The following is a 27,625-nucleotide window of genomic DNA, read 5'->3' as shown; positions in this document are numbered from 1 at the left end:
CGTTTCAAAAAACAACTCATATAAATTTGTGCCCTTAATTAAGACAGCTCTCGTTTCTACTGCCTGACCACTCATATTGGATTAATAGTAAATGGATGTGAGTAATTATTGGCTGAGTGCGGGTTTCAAAAGGAAAATAAGGTGTATTGTGAAACAAATGAGAAAATCTATATGAGTCGTGCAGCTGGCTATTAACTTATAGCTCGCTTTCTCTTCTCTCCCCTTCAACTATAGCACAAATATTATACTATTCTTCCGTCAAACAAAGATGTCTTAACTTTGATTAAATTTAAATGCATCTATACACTTAGTCATATATAAATGCCTCTAAATTTTGACACATTTGAGACATCTTTTGTGAGACGGAGAGAGGAGAGTATTTAAATTCTTATAGACAATTTACATGCCATTATTATTTTTCTCTAAAACAAGCTGACGATCTCTTAGCTTTATCTAGGCTGCCGGCCTTGGCTCGTAACACGTGCAGCATGCATGGCTCCAATATCCGAGAGGAGGCGCATGTGTCGTGACGTCGACCAGGGCCGGTTTGAGTTGAGTTTGACTTGGCCAGCGACCACTGGGTGGATTGGGTGAGTGAGATTCGGTCGTCGTTCTGGCAGCAGAGCAGAGCGCACGTAGATCGACGCGTCTTCTTGGACCCACGACTTGGCGCGCGTTATATATGCCGAGTCGCCGCGACGTGTTTCCTCGTGCACGCAGCCAGAGTACGTAGCATCGTCATGGAGTCTCGGTGTCCGTCCGCACGTACGAACACGTGACAACGGGACGAGAACAACATTTTGTACTGCGATACTTAACTTAATTTCTGGTGCGTCCATCGATCTCATCCGGCCTTTTTCGCCCAAGGACAATATTCCAGCCGAACCCGGAGTTGGTGATCTCCGGCACTTCTTCTTCCTTTCTTCTTTCTTTTATTTTTTCTCTTTTTACTCAATCTTCGTCTGCGTCCTTGCTGTGCGTTCGACCGGGTTCGGTGGGCGGAATCGATCCGTCGAGGATCAGTACTTCCTCCCCTCCGCAAATATGAGTGTATATATGTCCTACTAAAAAACGTGTAGATATATGTGATAGAAAACCACTTAGTATGAGACGGATGGCATGGACGGATCCAGGTTAAGAGATGTGGGGCCAGCTGCCCCTCACTAAACTTTATAATCTTGTTACACTAGATTAATGAAATAATGAGATTGCCCCTACTTACTTAATCATTTGCCCACTTCTCTACTTTTAATGTATATTTTCGGGTAATTGCAATTTTTGACGAGGGAGTAGTTAGAAACCTTTATGGATGGATTGAATCGGTTGACGGGTTAAGCAGCCAGTAATTAGATAATCCGGAATCCAAGATTGCCGTGCACGCGCGCTAGCTATTCTGATGCATGGTCATTGATAGGCTCCACTATTCTATTCCCTGCAAGAAATGGTCGTTAATTGTTTCCTTCCGGCGAAGTTTATGAAATGTTAATAACTAAAGTAAGTCCAGAATGTGGAGGTTTGCCTTTTTGTTCCTACGTGTTGACATATTCTAATTACTCCGTATTACGAGTTTGGATAGTTACAGTTTGATCTAGTTTTTGAAATTGTGTTGATTTTAGGATTCAAATGTCCACATTATAGGTTTGGCCGAATATGTCCAAAACTACAGAATTGTCATTTCGATGTTGAGCTTAAAATATCAGGATTTCAAAATTTAACGATTTCTATATTGATTTTCAATGCAAAAAATCGCTGATAATGCTTCCATGATACCCTGTTTTGGGGCTGCCAACTAGGGCTCAATCCAATTGCGCCGTGACAATATGGGTGGAGCCAGCATGTCTGCATGTGGGGTCTTTCCTCCATCTAAGAAAACTTCAAGGTTTCTTCCCCTAAGGATCTGAGTTTTTCTAATAACTAGCAGAATGTCCGTGCGTTACTACGAAATAATTTTCGTGTGGGGACTGAGGAGGCCGGGAGCTTGCACTCGTGTCGTGCGGGAGATCAAGAGGAGGGGGCTTGCGCTGAGGATGGACGAAGACGGACGGCTTCAAGACCTAGGGTATTAGATAGCATATTGGACATAATTTCGGTGAGGTGACGTACCGCAACTGCGACGCCCGTAGCATCACCACCAACTCCAATTTAATATATTGATATAGATTTTCAATGTTGAAACTTTAAATTCAGCTTCTCTTTTGTATTACCCAGATTGTGAAGCTATCATGCAAATTGAAATTTCAAAATGTTTAAACCAGAATAAGCAAAGAATCCATGGGATTCCTGGTCACAGATCCGCGCTTCCAACGTCATCTGCTTGATGAAGGGAGAGTCAGCAGCCACCAGCAAGACAAGTTAATGAAACCAAGTTTATACCGGAACAACTGTAAATTTTACAACGATCCAGTTCAGTATATCTAGGACACAGTTTGGTTACAACTTACAAGGATGCATACATGATCAGACCGAGCAGTCACTAAAGTTCAGAGATTACGATAAACATTCCAGATTTAACGGCTTTACCTTTGCAGTAACTATGACAACAGCACCACCCTACTAATCAGATGCAGCAGCGGCTGCCTATTTCGACAGCTGCCCGTCCGACTTGCCGGATGGCATGCTGCGGACGTTCTTCAGCAGGTCCTGAATCTTGGACAGCATCATCATCTGCGATTGCTCGCCAGGGGCAGCCCCGGAGGCAGCCCGGCTGCTGCTCGCCTGAGGAGGCGGTGGCACTGGCCTTTGGGTCTCCTGCAGCCTGATCTTCTCAAAGATGTACTGCTTCTCCGCCTCAGCCTCCTCCAGGCGGCGCTTGAGGTACATGCTTGCGTAGTCCTGCTCCGCCTTCTCCGACTTGGCCTGTGCGATGCTCAGCAGCTGCTCGGCCTCCTGGCGAGCCTCGTTCGCCTTGAGCTGGAACATCTCGGCCTCCGCGCTCTTCAGCCGGACAATGCTCTCAAGCTCCACCACCTGCTGCTGCTTCCGCACCCGCTCCGCCTGGATCTCTCGTGCCTCCCTTGCCTTCTCCTCCAGCTCACGGTCGCAGGACTCCACCGCATGCCGGGCCTTCTTGACCATCCGCAACTTCTCTTCAGCAACTAACTCCATCTTTCTGACGGCCTCTTGGACAACCTCAGCGATTCTATTGCAAGCCTCATGGGGAGAGATCAGGCGCCCCAATTCTTCATTTTCGGAGATCTTCGGGAAATCCATCTCAAGCTCTGGGGAATATAGTTAATACGTCAGGTTCAAGTTCTCGGAAGGAAATACAGGTTCAGAATTACAGATTAGATAGGCAGAAGGCAGATAAATGCATTAAAATAATGCCTTGACCTTCAAGTTTTTGTACTGCTAATTGCGTATAAATTACCATATGCTGATTTTTCATGCCCCAAAAGTACGACTAACAAGTTATGAATCATGCAGAAACACAAACTCACAAAAACTGAGAATATTATGTATCTTTAAGGTTATAGAGATCTCAACAGGTGTGGCAAAGGTCTGTCACCTTCTCACCACACCCCATTTGATTAGACTGAAACATTTAAGTGTGACTACTTACGAACTAGTTGGTCTGAGACAGCAAATGATAGTACAACATCATCTTTATACAGGATTGCATTTTTTTTTGTTTCACCCGGAGCACTGCATGGATGTTGTGCTAGCTGGAACAAAGTGATATGTAGTACTAGTACAGAACTATTCTCAAACATGTATAGCATTTTTTTTTGTTTAGACAGGAGCATCATCACACAGGAGTTGTGCTAGTTGGAACAAAGACCAGTATCGAACATGGACTCGTCTCTTGGGCTCATTGGTACACTAAAAACATGGAGACCTCTAGCTATACATTTGTATGATCAACAGAATCAAATGATAGTTATATGCAAACTACAAACATAGCTTTTGACATCAAAACTGTATTTAATCAGACCAACAACGACTTGCCAAAAAAAGAATCACAGAAGAGAACCAATCCGACTGCACAACACAGAAATCAGTTTTTTAGAAACCAAATCATTTTGACTTCAAATGATAATGAATTCACCAACTATAAATGAGTTTTTCTCATCTTAAAATGGTATGCACATTACAAACAAGTGTGATGATGACTTCTATGGAAATTATTATCAATTCAGCAACCATAGAGTGCATCATATATTTTGGTTGCCTCAGACAACAGATGAGTAGATATGAGCTGGATGGGAGCAGGCACTATTACCCAACCAGCTGTACTTCTTGCACGCTAAACAACAGAAAAAGAGAATGTGTATTTGAATACATTTAATGTTGTTGATATGCCTTTTCTACAAAATACATGTTAATATCCCTGGAGAGTCATGATGGTGGAATACTTCAGCTTTCACTCTTTTGGTAGCTCTAAGAAGAGTTTACTCCAACTATTTTTTAGTTCAAAGGCATTGGGGTATTTGTTCAGAGGATGCCTATCAATTTGCGGAATTCAATTTACTAAAAGTCACCCGTGCATGAAGCACTGGCCATACAGGGGCTCTGCATCTCCAGCTCAGACACAATCGTTCAAAACTGGCATTCCAAGCTTCTGGGCCGTTCGTTTCCTTAGATTTATCCTGGAGCGTTGGATTATTTTAGGTGAAAAAGGAAGGCTGTGGTTGCTCCCCACACACCAATCCCACTGTCAAGCATGCCGCAATCCCTAAATCCTTCCACACACCTCGTCTCCCGCCCCTTCTCCCCGCCGCCACCCCTCTGTCCCTAACTCTCTTGCATCCCAAGCTTCTGGGCCGTTCGTTCCTTAGATCTATCGTGGAGCGTTGGATTTTTTTTAGGTGAGAAAGGAAGGCTGTGGTTGCTCCCCACACACCAATCCCACTGTCAAGGGCTGCCGCAAACCCTAAATCCTTCCACACACCTCGTCTCCCACCCCTTCTCCGCGCCGCCACCCCTCCATCCCAAACTCTCTTCTGTACCTCCAAACTACCCCTCGCGTTGCCAGCTCTGGCCTCCAGGCATCGTGTTCCTCCCCTCCTCGCCCTCCTGTAGTGCTTGATTTACTGTCGCCTCATCTCCATCCCAGCACCCTGATATGCTCCCCCTTTCTTCCCCTTCCCTCGGCAGAGTTGTAGGAAGGGATTCTGTTGAAGGAGGTTCTGACGCCGTCGTTTTTGAGTCGCCAAGTTGAGTCAAGGTGACTCAAAAACCATGTCTGGCGCGGAGTCAAGTTTTGGGGTCGGCGGTGTGAGGGCAGGGGAGGACGAACAGGAGGATTGCTTCACCAGCAGGACAGCAGCGCCAGCTTCGAATTGGCGGAGGCAGTACCACCAACCTCCTCAGATCTAACTTTTTCAGGTAGTTCATCCTCAGCTCTAGCTTTTTCCGTGCCTTTTATCAAGAAATTTTAAGAATATTAACGGATTTTGCTATCCTTGATTTCTAGAGGTCATGAACCATCTCAGGGAGCGGAGTTCACCCTCCGTCCGCTTTGTCTACCACCGACCTGCTCAGATCTAAATTTATTCAGGTAGTTCATCCTCCTTTTATCGAGAAATTTGAAGAATATTAATGGATTTTGCTACCCTTGATTTCTCCAAGTCAGGAACCATCTCAAGGAGCGGAGTTGACCCTCCGTCCGCAGGTAGTTCATCCTCCTCAGCTCTAGATTTTTCTAGGCCTTTCATCGAGAAATTCTAGAAATACTAACGGATTTTGCTACTCTTAATTTCTCCATCTCCAGGTCCAGAACCATCTCGGCCTTAAACAAGATTTGTGCTTTTCTGCCCCCATTTCGTTCCTTGCAGGTGCCCCTCGATGCCCCAGCTCCAGGTGAGCTCACTGTACTCTTTTAGTTCCTCCATACAATTTCTATGGGTTTAGTTTATCCTCTTTTCATTTGCAGGTTTTAGCATTTGTACTGACTACTGAGGTTACCTAGCCGTGCTGCCATGCCATCCTTTCATCCACCGATTTTCTGCTCTACCATTACTACTGCTCTACCAGTTCATGGTAAGGTAGTCACCCATTTTACCTTCCTAAGCCTGTTTTAACCTATGCGTAAATATGTAACAGAAGGACCTTCGCATGCTTAAGCTATGTACTTCTGTGGTGGTCAATTGGTTATCTGCCATTCATTCATTCTGAGCTAAATTGTTTGTCATGAAATGGCATCTGTGACGCACAAACTAAGGAAGGAATACAGAAAAAGTGATTGACCTAACTTCTATTTACCCTTAGTCTTCCGTTTTTTCTTTAACCGTTGATCTTTAAACGATTGCTGTTCACACTGATTTATAACGAACTATTGAATCAAGCAATTGGAAGAGCTATGATTCACAAAATAACATGGCCTTATTTATTTTGTGATTTTGTCCCAGGAACCTCTCTTTGGTGCTCTGCTGGTGTTTCCTTACGCTGGACCATATGGTTTCTTCCTTGTGGAGGTATTCTTGTCATTCTTCTCCTTCTTATTTGCTCCTTTATTATAGATGTATGTTCCCAGCCTATTAGATAACCTATTTCGGTAATATTCCAGTATTGTTTCTTGTTCTTCACATGATTGGAAGAAGTGGGTAGGCAGAAGCGCAGACTAGAATTTTCCCTATGAACAATTTAGTTGTGTTCTGTTTACCCTTAGTCTTCCATTTCTTCTTTAACTGTTGATCTTTAAACGATTGCTGTTCACCCTGATTTATAACAAACTATTGAATCAAGCAATTGGAAGAGCTATGATTCACAAAATAACATGGCCTTATTTATTTTGTGATTTTGTCCCAGGAGCCTCTCTTTGGTGCTCTGCTGGTGTTTCCTTACGCTGGACCATATGGTTTCTTCCTTGTGGAGGTCATTCTTCTCCTTCTTATTTGCTCCTTTATTATAGATGTATGTTCCCAGCCTATTAGATAACCTATTTCAATAATATTCCAGTATTGCTTCTTGTTCTTCACATGATTGGAAGAAGTGGGTAGGCATAAGTGCAGACTAGAATTTTCCCTATGAACAATTTAGTTGTGTTCTATTTACCTTAGTCTTCCATTTCTTCTTTAACTGTTGATCTTTAAACGATTGCTGTTCACCCTGATTTATAACGAACTATTGAATCAAGCAATTGGAAGAGCTATGATTCATAAAATAACATGGCCTTATTTATTTGGTGATTTTGTCCCAGGAGCCTCTCTTTGGTGCTCTGCTGGTGTTTCCTTACGCTGGACCATATGGTTTCTTCCTTGTGGAGGTATTCTTGTCATTCTTCTCCTTCTTATTTGCTCCTTTATTATAGATGTATGTTCCCAGCCTATTAGATAACCTATTTCGGTAATATTCCAGTATTGTTTCTTGTTCTTCACATGATTGGAAGAAGTGGGTAGGCATAAGCGCAGACTACAATTTTCCCTATGAACAATTTAGTTGTGTGCTACATATCCTCCATACAGTTTCCAATGGTGTTCCTACGCGGTTGGATGCTCCAAACATAGTGTTCTCTGTTTCTTCGTTGTCATCTTTTCTATCTTTAAATCCTTGCCAACAACACTTACTATCTATCTCCTTTCTCTTCTGATTTACACATATCAAACCAACAACACTCAGTGCCAGGGCATAATGTAGTTTGTAACTCTTACTACGAGTTAACTAGGCTCACACTATTCCATGATTTATGAGTCGAAGAGTCGAGCCGAGTCGTCGGGGTACCGACTTATAGACTAGTCTAGACTAGTCGACATGTACTTCAGCAGTAGCTTGTACGAAATACCTAGTATATACTATACAGTACATGGCAATGTATAACAAATTTGAAGGCACTGGAAGTGGATGAAGAACCTAAGGCTGTGCCAGTTGTTTCCAATGGCCAGGGAGAGACTGAAATAGAGAGGGTTCCCTTCCCGACCGTGCCTTACCCAGCCAAAAGCCCAAAACCTAAACCTATAGTCGATCGACTCAAACATGTGGACTAGTCTAGACTCGTCGACTCAGGGAAATAGGAACCGACCGTCGAATAGAATAGTCGCGCGACTAGTCTAGATTAGTCGTTCGACTCGTAATTGGGGCACTATTCACCACTTCCTAACTTCATATTAATTCGATGCAACACCCTGAAGTAGTCCGTATGGCGAGCCAGTTGGCACGCCACAGTACCTAGTAATTGTCAAAATGATGTGTTCAAGGGGGTGCCCTGCAGTGTATGGAGCTATGGCAAGATCCCAAGCCCAACAAGAAACACTAAAATGAGTTGAATCCCGAAGATCGAAATATGTATTCAAACAACTAATAGTTCTACAGTACCAAGCTGCAAATAAGAAAAGTATCAGTACCCCTAGCATAGTCAAAAGGTGAAAACAGGCACCGAGAGAAGCTTGATTTAGCTTGGCATGATAAAATGAGTAGACAAAATGCACCATGTAAAAGTATGGTTAGTTAATGAAGTGCATTTACCTTGGAGTGCCTGCAGAAGCGCTCTGGGACTCATTGATTGAGCAGTACCACTCCTTAATCTTTCAATCAGATCAGCAGATCTCCTGAACAAATTCCTCCCTTTTGAATCCTCACTTAAGCGGAAAATCTTACGAACATACTCAAGTTCTCGTAATAAAGCATCCCTATCCCAGCCAGGAGCACATTGTTGGAACACGTCCCTAACCCAGCCCAACAACTCAGATGTCCTCTGGCAGGCTTGGCACCGAAAAAGCATCTCTGCATGGCCAATTCCATTCTTAATCTTCTGTCCGGTCCCAATCTGCCCATCACGGATTGCGCAATCGGTGTGAGTCCAGTGAGAGCAGGAATCACACCCGATCCAGCGGCAAGTATTGACTTCAAAATCAAACTTATTGCATATCACACACATGCAGAGGTTGCAAAAACCATTCCTGTTGCCACATATATTGCACCTACACTCTTCGGCAGGGAGAGCACTCTGACAGGCAATGTTCCGGCACCTCCTGTACAAGAAAACCTCAGCGAGATGGCCCAGGGGTATGTTAACACTTGGATGCAAAAATGCCTGGATTCCAGTCTTGATGGAAACAAGGATCTCCAGCTGCACATGGTGTGCCATCAGAAGCATGGTTGGTGTCAAATCCACTCTACCCTGGACGAGCTTCTGCAGGTACAAGAACTCCTCAATATGCTGAGGACCACCACTTCCTTCAAGAATTGATCGGAGCTCAGTCTTGATGTCATCCAACAGCTCCTCTGGCATAACCTTCATTTTCTCAGCAACCAGGTCAACTCTGTCCCGAGCAACCTCCCTGAGAGTCACTCTACCAGTACTTGGGATCCTACGGATGACTTGCCGCTCAGCGACATCTTTGGTAGCCACCTCCTTATCTTTATCCACTATTCTAGCAGCTGCCGCAGCAGTAGCAGGACCACCGCTCTTGCTTGGCTCCACAGGCCAGGTCTCCCGTGAACTGGCACTCTCAGTGGCAGAGTCATGGCCCGGCGAACCAGAATTCGACGCAGGGTCCTGCATGTCCGGCGAACCAACCTGCTCCAGAGAGGCCAGAGAGAGGTACGTCTGCTGGCTCGGGGCACCTCCGTTGTGTCGCGGGGGTGGCATCCCCTGTGGAAGTTGTTGATGGAAATTCGCACCCGATGAGGTTCCCATCCAAAAACCTACCGAAACCTGCAAGCGACAATAATCGCCGTCAGTCAACAGATTTAGCATTTGAAACGTCAGTTCGCATACAAAAATAATAGCAAAACCTATATCGTGTCTTCAAGCGTGCCCAAAAACACGTGGGACGATTTGCTGCATTTATTACCCAAATTTCACCCACAATCTTAGTTGCCAAAACAAAATCCCTACACAGAACAGCCATGTAATTTCATCCCTAAGCTCCCCGATTGAAAAAAAAAACAAAGACGTTCCATTTCCTGCGTATACTTCCAGAATTGCTCCAGAGATCTCAAGTTATTGACCACCAAACAACGTCTCGACACAGATCAGCATCATAATTTCTTCCCTAACATCCCCAGGTCCAAGCTGCAAACAGAAAACCTAGGTACAAACTTTCCCCCCATTTCATCCGTCAAAACCTAGGCAAAAACTTCTCCCCCATTTCATCCGTCAAAAGATGGATTAAAACGGAAGCCGGAAGAACCCCAGTCCACCACGCCGCACCAAACCGACCTCGATCATTCCACACCGGACGCGAAGCTCTGGCCAACCCTAGATCCCACAGACCCCAATAACCCTACAGAGCAAGCCCCGGGGTCAAAGAGCTCACCTTGGCGCGATGACGGGGCGATCTACGCGCTCAGAGAGACGGCCCGGGCAACGAATCTCCGGCGGCGGCCAGGGCTTCGGCTCCCGCCGTCGCGTTGACTATGAGATGAGCACGGGGACAGAGATGAGCGGAGAGACCCGCCACCGGTCCGCCGGGGTAGTTCGGAAGTTGACCTTTGGAGAAAGGAGGAGATTTTTTTTTTGTTTTTTTGAGAACGGAGGAGATTTTTTTTTAGAGAAAAAACGAAGCTCGCCTCCAGATTGGAGCCCAGATCCGGCCCAACACGGCGCGAGTCGGGCCGGGCTACGCCGCTACGGAATCAAGCAGATCCGGCCTAATGTTTGGAAGGCGTACTGCTAGAGATACGTTGACCGGCCTCGGTTCAAGTGCCCATACGAAAACTGCGCGTTCATGACCTCCCAGCCAGTGGCCCATTTAGAGCGGAGTCCGGCAGCCCAGGCAGACAAACGCTTTGTTGGCACACAGAAAAAGTTGCAGGGTATGTTTGGACAGTGACCGAATTTTGTTGCAGTACCAGAATTTTGTTTATTGGAAATCATTTTTTTGGCAAGTCAATGCCTCGTTCCAAACTCTAGTTAATTTTTTTTGACTAAAATTGACCAACTTTTCTCATCCCCTGCACTGCACTGCATGCATAGGGTTCTCTAGCGCTCGGCTGTTTCTTCCGGCAGTAAGATTTGCCTTCTTCACGTCTGGTCTTCTAGTGGGGTTGTGATTCAGACGAGCGCGTGTAGTTCCTCCATAGGTACTACAATCATTTTGGTGGTGGCGGCGTGTGAAGAGAAGAGGAGATCTGGCGGGGCAGAAGGGTGGGGTACAAGAATTCATCTTAATTCTTGTACTCCCGACTCTCCCCCATCATGCTCCCACAGATGCCCGTGGATGATATGCTGGGTGAGGATGATGATGCGAATCTTCATGATTTCCAGCTTAGGCTCGCTCCCACTATCGAGGATGAGGATGAGATGTCGTTCAGGGTCATATGCTGGGTGAACTACGACAACAAGATGGTCACAATTGTCTTCTCTTCCGCCACTGGGCAATGGTGTATCGCTGCTTCCCCCATCTCGAGTTCACTTGGCATAGTAATTAAGTCAAGTTGGAATGGGATAATGCACACTTTTAAGTACACCTGTGGCAGCTTTTACTGGACGGCACGATTGGACGACACTATGCTTGTGATGGACACACGGACCATGGAGTTCTCCACTCTCAACATCCTCACCAGCGACCATATGCAGCTTATGAATCTGCCTCAACAGAGGGAGTGCACGTCTTCCATTGTTGTGCCTAAAGAAGGAGCCATTGATATGTTCACTGTGGTTAAGGATTGCAGTCCAAATGGCTCATTTGATCTATATCATACCACTCGGAGAATGACGTTGGCTCTTGTCACCTAAAAAATGTTATGACGTTGCCTCGTGGATTTTGCTATTCTACCGTTGCTGCAACAGAGGGATTCGTGTTCCTTGGATCTCGAATGCCTCGAAGGAACACGAATCCCTCGGTTGCACCAACAGTAGAGTAGCAAAATCCACGAGGCAACGGTATAACAATTTTTAGGTGACAAGAGCCATCGTTATTCTGCGGAGTGGTGTGATAGAGATCAAATGAGCCATCTGGACTACAATCCTTAACCACAGTGAACATCCCAATGGCTGCTCCTTTTGTAGGCACAACAATGGAAGACGTGCACTCGCTCTGTTGAGGCAGATTCATAAGCTGCATATGGTCGCTGGTGAGGATGTTGACAGTGGAGAACTCCATGGTCCACGTGTCCATCACAAGCACAGTGTCGTCTCCAGTAAAAGCTGCCACATGTCTACTTAAAAGAGTGCATTATCCCATTCCAACTTTATTCAAGCTGGGGAAGCAGCGATACACCATTGTCCGGTGGCAGAAGAGAAGACAATTGTGACCATCTTGCTGGCGTAGTTCACCCAACATATGACCCTGAACGACGTCTCATCCCCATCCTCGCCAGTGGGAGCGAGCCTAAGCTGGAAATCATGAAGATTCACATCATCATCCTCACCCACCATATCATCCACATGCATCTATGGGAGCATGATGAGGGAGAGTTGGGAGAACAAGAATTAAGATGAATTTGATGACTTTCAACTGGAAGAGGATCTGGCTAGGGTGTCAAGTGGGATCCTACCAATATCCCATTTCTAGTTTAGTTTCTCAATTTCAGTTCAAATTTTGAACTACCAAATCATGAATGAACTAGAAATGGGGCTTAAGTGAGATCTCACTTACATCCCCAGATCTGGCGGAGCTCAAAGAGAAGGACAAGTGCATGGATGGTAGTTGGAACGATCTTTACGCATAAGACAACTTTTTATGCAAACATGCGCTTCACATAGAGTATGATGGTTTTTCGAATTGAAGCTCAGAGTCAATTCTGTTCAGAACCAATTGCCATTTATTATACAACTCCACTGAGTCCCCGTTGGGTTTAGATGAGAGAAAGTTCTAATGCAGTTAGGGAGCAAGGGTTGGGCACAACTTCAGTGGTCGAGAGCTCAAGCAGCAGTGGGAGTTTTATCCGGGCTAGGGTGCGGATTGATGTTTGAAAGCTGGTTGCAAGATTTACTAAGCCAAAGATCTCAAAGCTGGAGAACTACAAGCTTTAAAAGTTATGCACGAGAAGATGCATATGTTCTGTGCGACTTGTGGGTTTGCTTGGCCGTAATCATCTAGAGTGCGGCACCGAAGAGCACGATCAGGCGAAACTTCGCTTCACGAAGAGACGGCTCATTGTCGCGTCTTTCACGTGGTGGCATACCAGGACTAGAGCTATGGAGTGTTGGGAGTGGGATGCACATACACAGGGGAGAGGAAGGGCACACGGGGTAGAGGAAGCGCAAAGGAGGTGGCGGCCGATGAGTTAATCCTTAGAAGAGCCCGACAAATGATGAATATAATGTTGATGTGCTTGCAAGATACTACTCTTAGTCCATTCAAGATCAATGGTAAGCATGAAAAGGGGGGGTGGGGGCGTTGAGGATGTGGCGATAATCGAACCGAGGAGGAGTGGTTCGTGTCTACTGATGTCTGTGGACTTGTATGCGTTCCTCGTATATGTCACCTGTTCTGTTGCTAAATTTTCTACTTTCCCACATTTTGCAAATGCAAACAAAAGAAGACATGTGTTCTATTTTTGTATTTTCATATTAGAATATAAGTAGACTTTCAGTTCTCATGACACCTCTAGATCACAATAAATGTAAGTCCCACTTTTTTTTTCAAGACGCCTTTAGACCATAATAATAAATATAAATCCCACTTTTCCCTTGGGAGCATTTAGACCATAATAATAAACACATGGGAAAAAGACGTCATGTAATATGGAATCCGAAAGGATATGAAAACATAAGAATTTGGAAAATAACAATTTGTTTAATCCATGGACCTATATAAGTGGTTGAATCTAATGGAGACCGTAATCAAATGGAAATACATCTAAATCATACTCCCTACTTCTCCGTTATGGGAGAGGGAGTGGTATGCGTGATAAATGTTGGAAACACATACTGCTCCCTCCCTTCCCATGATCCCATTTCATAAGTAGTTTTAAACATAAGGAAAAATATATCATGTCCTATGAAGTTCTGGATGTGAAAATACAAGATGTCAGAAAACAAGAATAAACCGGCAGAAGAAAGCAACGGTATTGTCATCTCCAACCTCCCGAGTCACATGTTTGAACACATATTATCTTTGTGGCCCACGCACGAGGCTCTGAGAACAAGTGTTCTTTCTAAGCATTGGCGCTACCTATTGAATTATTTTTATGCGTTATATGCATCAGTGAGACTGTCATGTACTTCAATGAGGTCTTTTACGACAGGGACGAATGAATATAGATCTTTCATTGAGCAGATCTAAGGGCTGAGATCTATCAATACTAGGAGTAGTATTTGGTGGTAAAAGGGCAAAACTGGCCGAACTGCCGAACAAATCCCGCACGAAGGGGATTCGGAGGAAGATATTTTTTTATCGAAGCAGAAGCATGTGTAGCTGATTCGGCCTCGCGGCGTGGCTTCTAGGGGCCATCGTCTTCATGTATCCCTAGCCCCCCGTTGGTGACCATGAAATTGACTGTCCTCCTCGTCGATGGGCGTGTCCATCGCCTTTCTCCCCACCCTCCGTCCAAGAACCCTCCCTCCCTCCCGACAGCACCTCTCGCTGGCCTTCAGGCAGCGGTGGTCTGACCCCACCAATGCGGAAACGAGCAAGAGGACGAACACCGAGGCTGCGCCCTCCGGTGATGCCATATTGTTCGTTCTCGGGCGGTGTTGACGCGGGAGGTGAGGCAGGTGTTCGGGGGGGGGGGGGGGAGGGGAAGAGACAGAGAGGCAAGGTGGCGACGAGGATGCCGATGATGGCTGGCGCAGTCCACCAGCATGCTGCCGTCTCCTCCAACTCAATTTCCCTACTTCCATGTTAAGGGAGAGGGAGTGGGAATATGGATTTTTGGCTCCCGAGATCCAGTGATCCCTATAGTTCAAGCATCATGAAAATCATGTTTTGAAGTTTCAATACTCCAGTGATCCATTGCAGGTGTGTATAGATTGCAATACTCCAGTGATCCATTGTTAGAAAAAGTAACAGCCTACACTTTTGTCATTCAAATGCTCTGCTAAAGAAATGTATATCTAAATGGGATACATGTAAAGAAATGTAGATCACAAAGAACTCCACATGCTACAACAGCAGTGTCAATACCATTCTACTTCCTCCGATTCATAATAAGTGTCTCATACAAAATCTGAGACACTTATTATGGATCGGAGGGTGTATGCATGAGACACTTATTATGGATCGGATGGTGTATGAGACACTTATTATGGATCGGAGGGAGTAACTATTATAAGAAAAGAAATGCAGATAAGAGAACTCCACAGGCTACAACAGCAATGTCAATACCATTCTAACTAATGAAAATGATGCCAATGTGGGTCATTCCTCTTATCCCCCACCTCTCTTGAGTACTGATGTGTATCCTGTTGAGAAGATGATTGAAATGATAGGTGCTTTACTTGCTGAAGGTGAAAGAGGAGCTGAATCCCTTGATATTCTCATATCATCAGTCGAGTCAGACGTCATAGTTGACATTTTAATAGACACAATGAAGCATCTACCTGAAGTTCCGTTTCCATTAGCTACAAATAAGAACGGCCTGCCACTAAATTTTCAATCTTCCTCTAGTCCCCCAACCGAGAAACAATTGCCAGGCAATTCACACTCTTTGACCTTCATGCCGCCACCAGCACCATCTGTAGATGAAGTAGGCATGGTTTTACTGATCACACTAGCTAGAGATTACCAAGGAACCATGTGTAAAACTGCTTACGTAATGGGATCACGTTTCAAGGGTTGATTCATTGTTTTAGTTCCTAGTTGTCCTTCTTAAGCTGACATCTAATTTGGGAAAAACACACAAAAAGTGAAGGGACAAAGTAGTATGTGTTTCCAACATTTATCACACAGACCACTCCGATCCCTCTCCCTTAACAGGGAAGTAGGGAAATTGAGTTGGAGGAGACGGCAGCGTGCGGAGCACTGTGCCCGCCGTCATCGGCGTCCTCGTTGCTACCTGTCTCTCTATATCTCTAGTACGGATGTGTCTCTTGTTGAGAAGATGATCGAAATGATAGGTGCATTACTTGCTGAAGGCGAAAGAGGAGTTGAATCCCTTGATATTCTCAAATCATCAGTAGAGTCAGACGTCATGGCTGACATTGTAATAGAAGCAATGAAGCATCTACCTGAAGTTCCGTTAGATTATCTAGAAATAAGAATGGCCTACAACCAAATTTTCCTTCCTCTGGCCGCCCAACCGAGAAAAAATTACCAGGCAATTCACACTCTTTGACCTTCATGCCACCACCAGCACCATCCGTAGATGAAGTAGGCATTTCAACACCTGATGCCCTTCTTACTAGTTTTACTGATCAAACTAGCTAGAGATTACCAAGAAACCATGTGTAAAACTTCTTACGTAATGGGATCACGTTTCAAGGGTTGATTCATTGTTTTAATTCCTAGTTGTCCTTCTTAAGCTGACATCTAATTTGGGAAACACACACAAAAAAGTGAAGGGACGGAGTAGTATGTGTTTTCAACATTTATCAGACATACCACTCCGATCCCTCTCCCTTAACAGGGAAGTAGGGAAATTGAGTTGGAGGAGACGACGGCGTGCTGGAGGACTGTGCCCGCCGTCATTGGCATCCTCATCGCCACCTGTCTCTCTATCTCTCTAGTACTGATGTGTCTCCTGTTGAGAAGATGATCGAAATGATAGGTGCTTTACTTGCTGAAGGCGAAAGAGGAGTTGAATCCCTTGATATTCTCAAATCATCAGTAGAGTCAGACGTCATGGCTGACATTGTAATAGAAACAATGAAGCATCTACCTGAAGTTCCGTTTCCATTATCTACAAATAAGAATGGCCTACGACCAAATTTTCAATCTTCCACCAGCCACCCAAACGAGAAAAAATTACCAGGCAATTCACACTCTTTGACCTTCATGCCACCACTAGCGCCGTCTACGGATGAAGTAGGCATTTCAACACCTGATGCACTTCTTAGTGGTTTTACTTATCAAACTAGCTAGAGATTACCAAGGAACCATGTGTAAAACTGCTTAGGAAATGGGATCACGTTTCAAGGGTTGATTCATTGTTTTAATTCCTAGTCGTCCTTCTTAACCTGACATCTAATTTGGGAAAAACACAAAAGAAAGTGAAGGGACGGAGTAGTATGTGTTTCCAACATTTATCACACATACCACTCCGATCCCTCTCCCTTAACAGGGAAGTAGGGAAATTGAGTTGGAGGAGACGGCGGCGTGCTGGTGGACTACGCCCGCCGTCAGCGGCATCCTCGTCGCCACCTGTCTCTCTATCTCTTGAGTACTGATGTGTCTCCTGTTGAGAAGATGATCGAAATGATAGGTGCTTTAGTTGCTGAAGGCGAAAGAGGAGCTGAATCCCTTAATATTCTCATATCGTCAGTAGAGTCAGTCGTCATGGCTGACATTGTAATAGAAACAATGAAGCATTTACTTGAAGTACCATTTCCATTAGCTCCAAATAAGAATGGCCTACAACCAAATTTTCAACCGAGAAAAAATTACCAAGCAATTCACACTCTTTGACCTTCATGCCACCACTAGTACCGTGTGCAGATGAAGTAGGCATTTCAACACCTGATGCACTTCTTAGTGGTTTTACTGATGAAAGTAGCTAGAGATTACCAAGGAACCATGTGTAAAACTTCTTAGGAAATGGGATCACGTTTCAAGGGTTGATTCATTGTTTTAATTCCTAGTCGTCCTTCTTAAACTGACATCTAATTTGGGAAAAACACACAAAAAAGTGAAGGACGGAGTCGTATGTGTTTCCAACATTTATCACACATACGACTCCGATCTCTCTCCCTTAACAGGGAAGTAGGGAAATTGAGTTGGAGGAAAACGGCGGCGTGCTGGTGGACTGCGTCCACCGTCATCGGCATCCTCGTCGCCACCTGTCTCTCTATCTCTTGACTACTGATGTGTCTCCTGTTGAGAAGATGATCGAAATGATAGGTGCTTTACTTGCTGAAGGCGAAAGAGGAGCTGAATCTCTTGATATTCTCAAATCATCAGTAGAGTCAGACATCATGGCTGACATTGTAATAGAAACAATGAAGCATCTACCTGAAGTACCGTTTCCATTAGCTGCAAATAAGATTGGCCTACAGCCAAATTTTCAATCTTCCTCCAGTCGCCCAACCAAGAAAAAATTACCAAGCAATTCACTCTTTGACCTTCATGCCACCACTAGTACCGTGTGCAGATGAAGTAGGCATTTCAACACCTGATGCACTTCTTAGTGGTTTTACTGATGAAAGTAGCTAGAGATTACCAAGGAACCATGTGTAAAACTTCTTAGGAAATGGGATCACGTTTCAAGGGTTGATTCATTGTTTTAATTCCTAGTCGTCCTTCTTAAACTGACATCTAATTTGGGAAAAACACACAAAAAAGTGAAGGACGGAGTCGTATGTGTTTCCAACATTTATCACACATACGACTCCGATCTCTCTCCCTTAACAGGGAAGTAGGGAAATTGAGTTGGAGGAAACGGCGGCGTGCTGGTGGACTGCGCCCGCCGTCATCGGCATCCTCGTCGCCACCTGTCTCTCTATCTCTTGAGTACTGATATGTCTCCTATTGAGAAGATGATTGAAATGATAGGTGCTTTACTTGCTGAAGGCGAAAGGGAGTGGGATCACGTTTCAAGGCTTGATTCCTTGTTTTAATTCCTAGTTGTCCTTCCTAAACTAACATCTAATATGGGAAAAGACACACAATAAAAGTGTAAAAATTCTTACGAAATGGGATCATGGGAAGGGAGTGAGTAGTTTGTGTTTCCAACATTTATCAAACATACCACTCCCTCCGGAAACCCCATTTGGCTCCTGAGATCCAGTGCTCCCTATATTTCAAACGTCATGAAAAAACATGTTTTGAAGTTTCAAAAAAATCTGATTTTTTTTGCAGTTTTAGTATAGATGTTTACTACATATTTGTACATTTTTGTGTAAAGATTCATTTGATTTGTGGTTTGTGTAAAATTACCAAATCTGGGGATGTATAATAGTGCTATTGAGGTATCCATTTCCTCGCCAGATTAGGGTTAGGATCGGATGCCACTACTAACTCCTTACTCACTCCTCGGGTCGCGACTAGAGACAGAGAACAGAGAGAGAAAGAGAGACAGAGAGACGGCGGCGCCATGGAAGAGCTATCCCGCGCGCTGCCTATGCAGATCCAACCCTGCCGCCGGTGCAGGTCATGATATTATTTTTAGATGCTGGCAACCATTATTTTTGCTGCTCTGGGTTTTGTAGTAACCATGACAGCAAGATTTCGAACATGACACGATTTAGTCCAGTTGAAAGAACTTGCACCAATTGATGGACCATGCGGAACATTTGCAAAACCAGGAGTAGGACAAAGCTTGGCCTGCTAGGATGATAGGTTCTCAGGAAGCAATGGGACACTAGCCATGAATGCAGAAACAAATTAAGAAAACGGAGATTTGTTGCTTTACTTAAGATTCCTAGGGAAATGAACATCAACAGATTACACTCTTTTTCGTTCTTTCTTTTTATGTATCAGTCATTTTCCACAGAAAGATGTAGAGAAAGTAACACTAGCAATTGCATAGGCACAAGAAATTCTAACAGGCTGGATAGTTATGTAATTCGGCAAATAATTTATGATAGAACCAAAAGACAGCAGAAAATAGCAAACATATGTCACATAAGAGCAACATATCATATAACGCTATTTAGAAATGAGTTGAAATTCACTCAATAGAGATAGAAATGATTCAGAATGCAATGGTTTTAGATTGAGATAGGTAGCTAGCATCTTATAAAATAAATTTGCTAAATAGCAAACACATATTTTTTTTAAGCAAGTCATAGCCATTCATCTCTGCCATACAGTAGTCACTAACATCGCGTCGTATGCGCGGAGCGTAGGGCTTTGTGGGTATTTTTTCTGTGGAGAAAAGACTAGAGAGCTACGTGAGGAGGAAGGAGCAAAAGGGGTCCTCCGGGTGCTGCCAGGATGCGGAAGCGGGGGCGGAGGAAAGGAGGAGGGATGTATTTATAGGCTGAGCGGGTGATAATGACGGTCGCGGCACATATCCTGATTTGGCGTAACAATCATATTAATGTCATTTTGGAAAAAGCGGCTGGTGCGTGGGCGGAGGGAAATTATTGGGTGGGACAGGGAGGGGAAATTTCGGGCGGGTCGCGGGGATGAGGGTTAGGATCGGAGGCCACTCCTCACTCCTCCTCGGGTCGCAACTGGAGACAGAGAACAAAGAAAGAGAGAGAAAGAGGCGGCGGCGCCATTGAAGAGCTATCCCGCACGCCGCCTGTGCAGATCCAACCCCGCCGCCGGTGCAGGTCATGATATTATTTTTAGATGTTGGCAACCATTATTTTTACTGCTGTGGGTTTTTTAGTGAACAGGACAGCAATATTTAGAACATGACGTGATTTAGTCCAGTTGAAAGAACTTGCACCAATTGATGGACAACGCGAAACATTTGGAAAACCAGGAGTAGGACCAAGCTTGGCCTGCTTGGATGCATACATGAAAAACATGGGGAAACGATGTCTTGTACTATAGAAGTTCTTGTGTACCCGCTAACACACCCTAATCAATGTTTGTGATAACCAATTCACTTACCTATAATGTGTAGAATGCATCGTGTGTGGACACATGGAGTAATTTCAAAGGTATATTTCATTTGATATCTTACTATTTCATTAAATGGATGGCTGGTTGTTCTTTACTAACTATTTAATTTGTTTAATCTATGAACCTATAGAAGTGTTTGAATCTAATGGAGGCCATAATCAAATGGAAATCCGACCTATTTTGGCAGTTCATAATCTTCTGCTTTCCCACGACGCCTTTAGATCACGACCCATATTTTTAGCAGGAGAGTTGACATCCCATGAGTATCATTAGTTCCCTTCGCCTCGTGGGGCGTGAACCTGAGCCACATTCATTTCCACTCCAAAAGCTCCTACTGGACGGTGCTCAGTAGACAAACCAACGTCATTCTTCCTCTTCTAAGGAACACAAAGTCTTTCTCCAGAATATGACAGCTTTCCATCCTTGTCAAGAGTACCGGGAGTTGGACATACCAGCAACGAGTGACCCAACAGGCCGCAGGAGATACAAGAGCGAGGGGAGAAAAAAAATAAGCAGCAATGCAGGAGGAAGGAGGATGTGAGCCCGGCTAGGTTATAAGGTGTTTTTTCTTCGCATATTTTGCCAACTACTCACCGCAGGAATTCTCCGGGCCGAGGCTGACTATGCCACTCCGGAACGAGTTTTGGACCAACGGTGCACAATTTATAGTACTTATTAAAAACATGCCTTTTTCGTCTCTCAACTTATTTTCGGTTCGAACTTTGTCGCTCAACTTACAATACCGGGCTAATCTCGTCTTTCGATTGGGTTAGAGTGGTCAAACGGTTTTGACCATGCGTGACAGACTACATACTGGTTTGATTGCCACGTATGCAGCACCATTCTAAACCGGTCCGAGGACAAAATTTGCCTGGTATTGTAAATTGAGGGACTAAGTTCGCATTGAAAATAAATTGAGGAACAAATTTGACACGTGCCCAATAACAAAGGGACGAAAATAAAACTTATATCTTAAGAAATAGGACTAATTTACAACTCGCGAATAATATGAGGACCGCGGTGCATTTGCCCCTAGTGGGCATGTGCTCTGTTTCTCGCAACCTATCGCTCTAGTAGCTCCTCTACTGCACATGCCGCGCTCTTCTCCCTCCCCCTCCCCTTCCTCCCGGCCCCCGGGCAGATGAGACTTTGCGCGTTACGCTGAGAAGATTTCATCTTTGGGGATCCAGGAACGGTATTTTCCTGGTCTTTATCTTTCTGGGACTACTTTTGGGGGGTTTCTTCTTTCCTGATCTGGACGGAGCATATCGGGTTGCAGGTGGGGGAGCGCCTCGCGCTCGCCAGGGAGGGCAACGAAGGCTCCCTAAACTTATATATGATTAACTAATGTCTAGTTCTCTGTTCGAAGGATCCCTAAACTTGAGTAACAAAAATAGAAAGAAACATGAGATTTGAGTATCCCAGTGATAAAAACAGTGAGATGCATCTGTGATTCATGAGATATGAGTAACAAATGACAAAAACAGTAGGAAACGGTGTGTTTTGGAAAAAGCGGCTGGTGCGTGGGTGGAGGGAAATTTTAGAGTGGGGCAGGGAGGGGAAATTTCGGGCGGGTCGCGGGGATTAGGGTTAGGATCGGAGGCCACTCCTAACTCCTCACTCCTCACTCCTCCTCGGGTCGCGACTGGAGACAGAGAACAGAGAAAGAGAGAGAAAGAGGTGGCAGCGCCATTGAAGAGCTATCCCGCACGCCGCCTGTGCAGATCCAACCCCGCCGCCGGTGCAGGTCATGATATTATTTTTAGATGCTGGCAACCATTATTTTTACTGCTGTGGGTTTTGTAGTGAACAGGACAGCAAGATTTAGAACATGACATGATATAGTCCAGTTGAAAGAACTTGCACCAATTGATGGACAACGCGGAACATTTGCAAAACAAGGAGTAGGACCAAGCTTGGCCTGCTTGGATGATAGGTTCTCAGGAAGCAATGGGACAATAGCGATGAATGCAGAAACAAATTAAGAAAACGGAGATTTGTTGCTTTACTTAAGATTCCTAGGGAAATGAACATCAACAGACTACACTCTTTTTCGTTCTTTCTTTTTATGTATCAGTCATTTTCCACGGAAAGATGTAGAGAAAGTAACACTAGCAATTGCATAGGCACAAGAAATTCTAACAGGCTAGATAGTTATGTAATTCGGCAAATAATTTATGATAGAACCAAAAGACAGCAGAAAATAGCAAACATATGTCACAGAAGAGCAACATATCATATAATGCTATTTAGAAATGAGTTGAAATTCACTCAATAGAGATAGAAATGATTCAGAATGAATGGTTTTAGATTGAGATAGGTAGCTAGCATCTTATAAAATAAATTTGCTAAATAGCAAACACACATTTTTTTTAAGCAAGTCATAGCCATTCATCTCTGCCATACAGTAGTCACTAACATCGCGTCGTACGCATGGAGCGTAGGGCTTTGTGGTTTTTTTTTTCTGTGGAGAAAAGACTAGATAGCTATGTGAGGAGGAAGGAGCAAAAGGGGTCCTCCGGGCGCTGCCGGGATGCGGAAGCGGGGCGGAGGAAAGGAGGAGGGATGTATTTATAGGCCAAGCGGGTGATAGTGACGGTCGCGGGCACATATCCTGATCTGGTGTAACAATCATATTAACGTCATTTTGCTGAAACAACATGAAAAAACATATGCATGCATAATACATAAGTCTAGTAAAATAAATAGGTCATACAATGATGCAAACTTCTAAATTACCCAGTCCACGAACTCCAGAGCTTCCTTCACATCCTCAATGAAAACGTTTCATCTCTTTTTCCCTGCCCCGAACCAAAAACAGAAGACCCAACCAGTATCTTGCGCATCGAGCAGAGGCTGATCGAGAAGTCTTGCCGGCGCTCCTCACCGGCAGTGCCGCGGTGCTCCAACTCCGGCGTCGCTCATCCCCAGCCTGCACTGCACCAATTCTCAGGATGCCTATAGATGGTGAAAATAAATAAATGTAAGTCCCACTTTTTCTTGATAAACCTTTAGACCACCATAACAAATGTAGGTCACACTTTTTTCCCGGGGAACCTGGAGACCACAACTATAATGAAACATTCTTAGATGAAAAACATGGTAAAACAATGTCATATACTATAGAATCCTAAAGGATTTGAAAACATAAGAATTTGAAAAATAGTAATTAACTGGTAGCAGAAAGCAGTGGTGCATGTTGGCATCTTGGACCTCCCGATGACATCCCTGAGCACATATTATCCTTCTTGTCCTCATATCAGCTACCTCACTTTTCCACCTTCCCCACCATGGAAGCTAACACAGTGCATGCCCCTTCCACGTTCATCAACTCAAAACCAGGCCAAGTTTCATAATCCGCACCCAAATGTTGAACTCCTATATCAAAGACCACATCTGAGGATATCCGAGGGTCAAATAATTTTAGGAGAATTGCATGCTTACCCAGTCTCGAAGGGCCTCCCTTCATCACACGTACTCGATCAGCCTTCAACTCAAATTCGTATGAAGAGATTCGGAACCAAAGATCTCAAGATCAGACCTTTAGGGTTTCCGTAAGGGTGGACACGAGGCTGGTTCGGTCTGACCTGGCCGCCGGTGAGCCAAGCCAGGGCCTGAAGTGCAGGCGAGCTATTTGCCGGCTCGGTTCGGGCAGCAAAAAGCAGACTGCTTTCGGTAGTACAATTCTCAAAGTAGATCCGGAAGTACTTTTGGTTGCTTTTCCTTGCCAACACATCAAGTTATTTACCCACCTTGCCATCCTAAATTAAAACGTTTCATCTCTTTTTCCCTGCCCGAGCCAAAAAAGAGAAGACCCGCCGTTATCTTCTGCATCGAGCAGAGGCTGACCGGGAACCCTAGCCAACATAGCGAGGTAGTTTAGCTAGCTATGTTGGTGTCATTCATTATCATGTGAAACATATATATTTTGTGTAACAATATTTAGAACATCACTCTTTATTTGTTATGTAAACATAGGCATCGTTAGAAACATGACATTTCTCTTCACCGTCACAATCAAAGAAAAGATCATCGACGATCAATTCGCATATAGACAGTCATTTAGGTCATTACAAAATCAAAAGCAATTGCTCCAACCAAACACGTTTCTTGCTTTTCCTTAGCAGAGAACCAAACGCACCCTTAGTCTCACTATCTTGTGGGAAGCTGATTTTTCTATTTAAAGAATTAGGATCAAGCCTTCCAAGCACTCAACGATGGTTGCTTAATTGAAATATCATACTATTTATTTCTCAAGTTTTCCTGCAATGGAGGACTTGGAAATGATTGTTTTCGACATTAATGTGAAGGCTATCATGTCTAAATTCCACTAACGCCTCATGCTATTAAACAATAGATCATTGATCATGTTTTACTTATTTTTTGTATCACCAATTCACACATTCATACCCAATGAGTGGTTTGTGCCTTTGTTGATGCTGATTTCTGTGGACTGGTACGTCTGTGTTCTACATAACTAACTTGTTTAATAGCTCAATTTCTACTTCCCCACATTTTGAAAAAGCGAACAAAAGAAGACATGTGTTTCATTTTCGTTTTTATATTAGAATATATGTTTAACTGCCAATTCTCAGGACGCCTTTAGATCGTGACAATAACTATAAGTCTCACTTTTTCTCAATACACCTTTAGACCACAGTAATAAATGTAGGTCACACTTTTTGCCCGAGGAACCCTGAGACCATAACAATAATGAAACATACTTACATACATGAAATACACGGGAAAACAATGTCATGTGTACTACTGAATCCTAAAGGATATGAAAACGTAAGATTTTGGAAAATAATAATTAACTGCAGGTAGCAGAAAGTAGTGGTGTTGGCATCTCCGACCTCCTGATGACATCCCAAAGCACATATTATTCTTCTTGTCCTCATGTGATCGAGCTGTGACAACCTTTGTCCTTACCAAACATTTGTGTTGCCTATGGAAATTTTCCACCCTATGCATCAGTGAGAACGTCAATGACTGCAACAAGTTCTTTAGATCGTGACAATGAATGTAAGTCTCACTTTTTCTCAGTACATACATTTTTAGACCACAATTATAAATGTATGTCACACTTTTTCCCGCGGCACCTTTAGACCGCAACAATAATGAAACATATACATGAAAAACACGGGAAAACGATATCGTGTACTACAGAAGTTCTTTTGTGCCCGCTACCACACCCCAATCAAAGTTTGTGACATCCAATTCACTTACCTATAATGTGTATAATGCATCATATGTGGACACATGGATTAATTTCTAAGAATATTTCATTTGATATCTTACTATGTTGTTAAAATGGATGGCAGGTTGTTCTTTACAAACTATTTAATTTGTTTAAACTATGAACCTATAGAAAGTTTTGAATCTAATTAATGGAGGCCATAATCAAATGGAAAATCTCACCTGTTTTTTGGGGGTTCATAATTTTCAACTTCCGCACGGCGCTTTTAGATCATGACCCTTCTTCCTAGCAGGAGAGTTGACATCCCCATGAGTATCAGTATAGTTCCCTTCTTCGCCTCGCGGCGCGTGAACCTGAGCCATGGTCATTCTCCAAAAGCTCCAACTGGACCCAGAGTGCTCAGTAGACGAACCAACATCATTCTTCCTCTTCTATGGAACAAAAATTCTTTCTCTAGAATATGACAGCTTTCCATCTTTGTCAAAGGTACCGGGAGTTGGACATACCAGCAACGAGTAATCCAACAGGGCACAGGAGAAGCAGTACATGGGCAGGTGTTCATACATAAGGTCATCTTGAATAGTCTCCTTTTTCCTCGTCGAGAACACTAAAACAAAATATCATCAATTAATGGAAGTGTTGTACATCAATTGTCACACGAGCCTGAGATAATCTCCCCAAGCTCTACCCTTGTCATCTACCTCCAACTTTTCCACGTACCTTCCACACCATGGAAGCTAACGCAGTGCCCCTTTCCATGTTCATCAACTCAAAACGAAGTTTCATAACCCACACCCAAATATGTGGAGCTCATCAAAGACCACATCCGACGGTCAAAGAATTTTAGGAGAATCCCATGCTTACCTAGTCTCGAAGGGCTTCCCTTCAGCGCACGAACTCGATCTGCCTCCAACTCGAATTCCACTATGAAGAGATTCAGACCCAAAGATCTCATTATCAGACCTTTAGGGTTTCTGTCATGGTGTGGTTACGAGCCAGACTGAGCCCGGTCGGTCCGAGCTGGCCGCCGTCGAGCCGAGCATGGCTCGGCCTGAAGTGCTGGCGAGCCGTTTTTGCTGGCTCAGCTCGGGCAGTAAAAAACAAAAAAGCAAACTGCTTTCGGTAGTACAATTCTTAAAGTAGGTCCGAAGGTACTATTGGTCGCTTTTCCTTGCCAAATTCAAGTTATTTACCCACCTCGTCATCCTAAATGTAAACGTTTCATCTCTTTTTTCTTGCTCCGAGCCAAAAACAGAAGACCCGGACGGTATCTTGCGCTTAGAGCAGAGGCTGACAAGGAACCCTAGCCGACGCTCCCCACCAGCAGTGCTTCAACTGGTATCTTGTATGGGCCTCCCTTGGTACCACACCGGTGGCGGGTAGTTGAACCGCCACTGGTTCCCACCCACCACCAGTGGCTGTCTCGAAACCCGCCACTGGAGGTCTATACCACCGGTGGCGCAGGATTAGTGGCGGGTCGGCCACCCGCCACTAAGGGCGATTTTGACCCGCCACTGGTGACGTTGCAGTCGTGAAGACGCCTTTAGACCATAATAATAAATGTGGGTCCAACTTTTTCCCGGGGAGCATTTAGACCGCAAAAATATTGAAACATACATACATGAAAAAAGAGGTCTTGTACTATCAAATGGTAAACGATATAAAACCATTTTAAATTGGAAAATAATAATTAACTAGTAGACGAAAGCGGTGGTATTGGCATCTCCGGCCTCCTGAATGACATCCCTAGGCACATATTGGCCATCTCATCCTCACGTGTTCGAGCTGTGACAACCAATGTTCTTACTGAGCATTGGTATTACCTATGCAAATGTGTCTCCATCCTGAAATTCTTGCGTTCGAGCTGTGACAACCAACGAGACCATCAAGGACTGCAACAAGTTCTTGCGTTCCTGAAACCGCTCCC

At 44.2% G+C, this 27,625-nt stretch overlaps 1 protein-coding gene across 1 annotated transcript; it reads right to left on the bottom strand.

Annotated features, from left to right (window-relative positions):
- Positions 1-2,350: 2,350 nt before the first annotated feature.
- LOC100821045 (OBERON-like protein) lies at positions 2,351-10,391 on the bottom strand. Its single transcript, XM_003577263.4, has 3 exons — positions 10,197-10,391; positions 8,401-9,592; positions 2,351-3,218 (listed from the first exon to the last, which is right to left on the bottom strand). The coding sequence occupies exons 2-3, from the start codon at positions 9,572-9,574 to the stop codon at positions 2,578-2,580; spliced, it is 1,815 nt and encodes a 604-aa protein (XP_003577311.1). The 5' UTR covers positions 9,575-9,592; positions 10,197-10,391; the 3' UTR covers positions 2,351-2,577.
- Between the last annotated feature and the right edge of the window lie 17,234 nt (positions 10,392-27,625).

This window comes from Brachypodium distachyon, chromosome 4, assembly GCF_000005505.3.
Source record: "Brachypodium distachyon strain Bd21 chromosome 4, Brachypodium_distachyon_v3.0, whole genome shotgun sequence".
NCBI lineage: Eukaryota > Viridiplantae > Streptophyta > Magnoliopsida > Poales > Poaceae > Brachypodium > Brachypodium distachyon.
This window is presented reverse-complemented; position numbering and strand designations above follow the sequence as displayed.

Excerpts from the sequence above, each read along its gene's own strand:
- LOC100821045 (XM_003577263.4), bottom strand. The coding sequence starts at position 9,574 with ATGGGAACCTCATCGGGTGCGAATTTCCATCAACAACTTCCACAGGGG. Across the intron at positions 3,219-8,400 it reads GCTTCTGCAGGCACTCCAAG|AGCTTGAGATGGATTTCCCG; the intron begins GTAAATGCACTT and ends TATATTCCCCAG.